The sequence below is a fragment of the Atta cephalotes genome (assembly GCF_000143395.1).
Source record: "Atta cephalotes unplaced genomic scaffold scaffold00083, whole genome shotgun sequence".
NCBI lineage: Eukaryota > Metazoa > Arthropoda > Insecta > Hymenoptera > Formicidae > Atta > Atta cephalotes.
The window spans coordinates 293,529-295,430 of NW_012130147.1; the positions used below are offsets into that span (position 1 = coordinate 293,529).

Below are 1,902 nucleotides of genomic sequence, written 5' to 3' on the forward strand. Positions count from 1 at the left end.
ATATGTATATATATATATATGTGACATATGTGATATATATATATATGTGACAAATTGATATATATATATATATATATATGTATGTGTATAGCAGGAATATTTTTTTCTTGTTATATTCAAATTTGTACAATTGCTATAATAATCGTCATGCAACATCATTAAAAAAAATAATGGTTATATTTTATTTTTCTCATGATTTATGAATTGCTATTTTTTTTACAATAGATCGATTTAAATTTAGTTCTATTAGTAAAGTTAATACAATTATATAAGTTAATTATACAGTTTTTATAATTTTCTTTTTTAATCTCATTCAGTAATTAAAAAATGTTAAATTTGCGTACGAATTTATACCCTTACATATGTAAATGTATCTTGAATGTAATTGTGTTTGCATCCAAATTCTTAAACAACTTATCTGTATGTAAATAATCATTTACACATATATTAGTATGTGACAAAATATTTAATTGAGATGATTTTATTACACTCCTCAAATTATGCCTCTAAATTTCTACGATATCAGGTTGTCAGATGTTGGTGTATCCGGCGGCATTCAATATGACCACTGGCCCGCTGCATTGGTCACTGCTACAGCGTGCCAGAGCAAACGACAATCAATTATATGTAGCCTGTGTGTCACCGGCACGTGGCTCGCCGCCTGGATACGTTGCTTGGGGGCATACTCAGTTAACCAATCCTTGGGGAGAAATACTTGGCGAGCTGAATGCCGTCGAGGATATGATAGTCTTTGATATAGGTAAATTTATTTTCCAATAGAATAACAACTAAACGGCACAATTTGCAAGTTACAAATCAGAATATATATTTAATAAAAATTAAATATTTTCTATGTGGTAAAAAGAAATATCTTTTAAATTGCAATCATTAATTATTGTGTTTGAACAGCTGCATACATTCTTTTACTTCTTCAATACGTGCAATTAATAGAAATATTATAATTTATTATATACTTACAATTAGTACGAAAAACATCAAACAAAATATACAACTGTATATAAAATATAAATATACGTATAAATTAGGCGACATAAAAAATTTATATATAAATCTATATATTTGTAACATTGGTATCTTAATAACAATATATAATTGTACTTTACATCAAAATAATACATTATTACAGATTTAAAAATTGTGAATGAAGTCAGAGAGCAAATCCCGATCTTTAATCAACGTCGTACAGACCTATATGACACTATTTGGAAGAAAGAAAATTAGGAAGATATGATGATGATGATAATGTTCATACATCATTAAGTAATTTCTCGTATGTCTCGTTATAGGCATAATCCTATATGATGATTAACTATTTATGGGTAAGGGCTTTCAATTTTACATTCTCGAATACTTTATAGATAAGTATTTTTGTATCTACACGTGTTGTAAAGATACATGCGATACGATTGTAAATATAATTGCCGGCAGAAATCTTATGAATAAACTTTATTTGATGTACAAATTTTTACTTTTGTCTTATTATTAAATCTATTGACATACTTTTTTGTTATTCGAGGGAATTAAAGAAAGATTGGTCCATCTAAGATCATATTCAAATTTGTTTAGTATTTTGGATTAAATTTTATTGTAAGTTCATAATATGGATATTCTAAATGATATTCACTCATACATAAAAGGCCTCTTGATTATTACATGATATAACTATGTGAAAAGTATATTGTAATGTTAAAGCTATCTTCTTATTTACACACATGTGTGTAAATGTTACACACGCGCGCGCGTGTGTGTGTGTGTGTGTGTGTGTGTGTGTGTGTGTCGTTTTTCTTTTTCAAAAGAGTTACACCAGTTTTTATAAATAAGTTTAAAAGAATTGGCTGATTAATAATTCTTTTTACTGGATTGGAACAAGTTATAATAGAG

At 27.4% G+C, this 1,902-nt stretch overlaps 1 protein-coding gene across 1 annotated transcript in view; it reads left to right on the forward strand.

Annotated features, from left to right (window-relative positions):
* Nucleotides 1–1,242, forward strand: part of LOC105624597 (omega-amidase NIT2) — a 13,115-nt gene extending 11,873 nt beyond the window's left edge. The window contains exons 5-6 of the mRNA XM_012205953.1: nucleotides 527–760; nucleotides 1,148–1,242. Of these exons, the coding sequence (XP_012061343.1) occupies nucleotides 527–760; nucleotides 1,148–1,242 (329 nt within the window). The remainder of the gene's footprint in view (nucleotides 1–526; nucleotides 761–1,147) is intronic.
* Nucleotides 1,243–1,902: the final 660 nt, after the last annotated feature.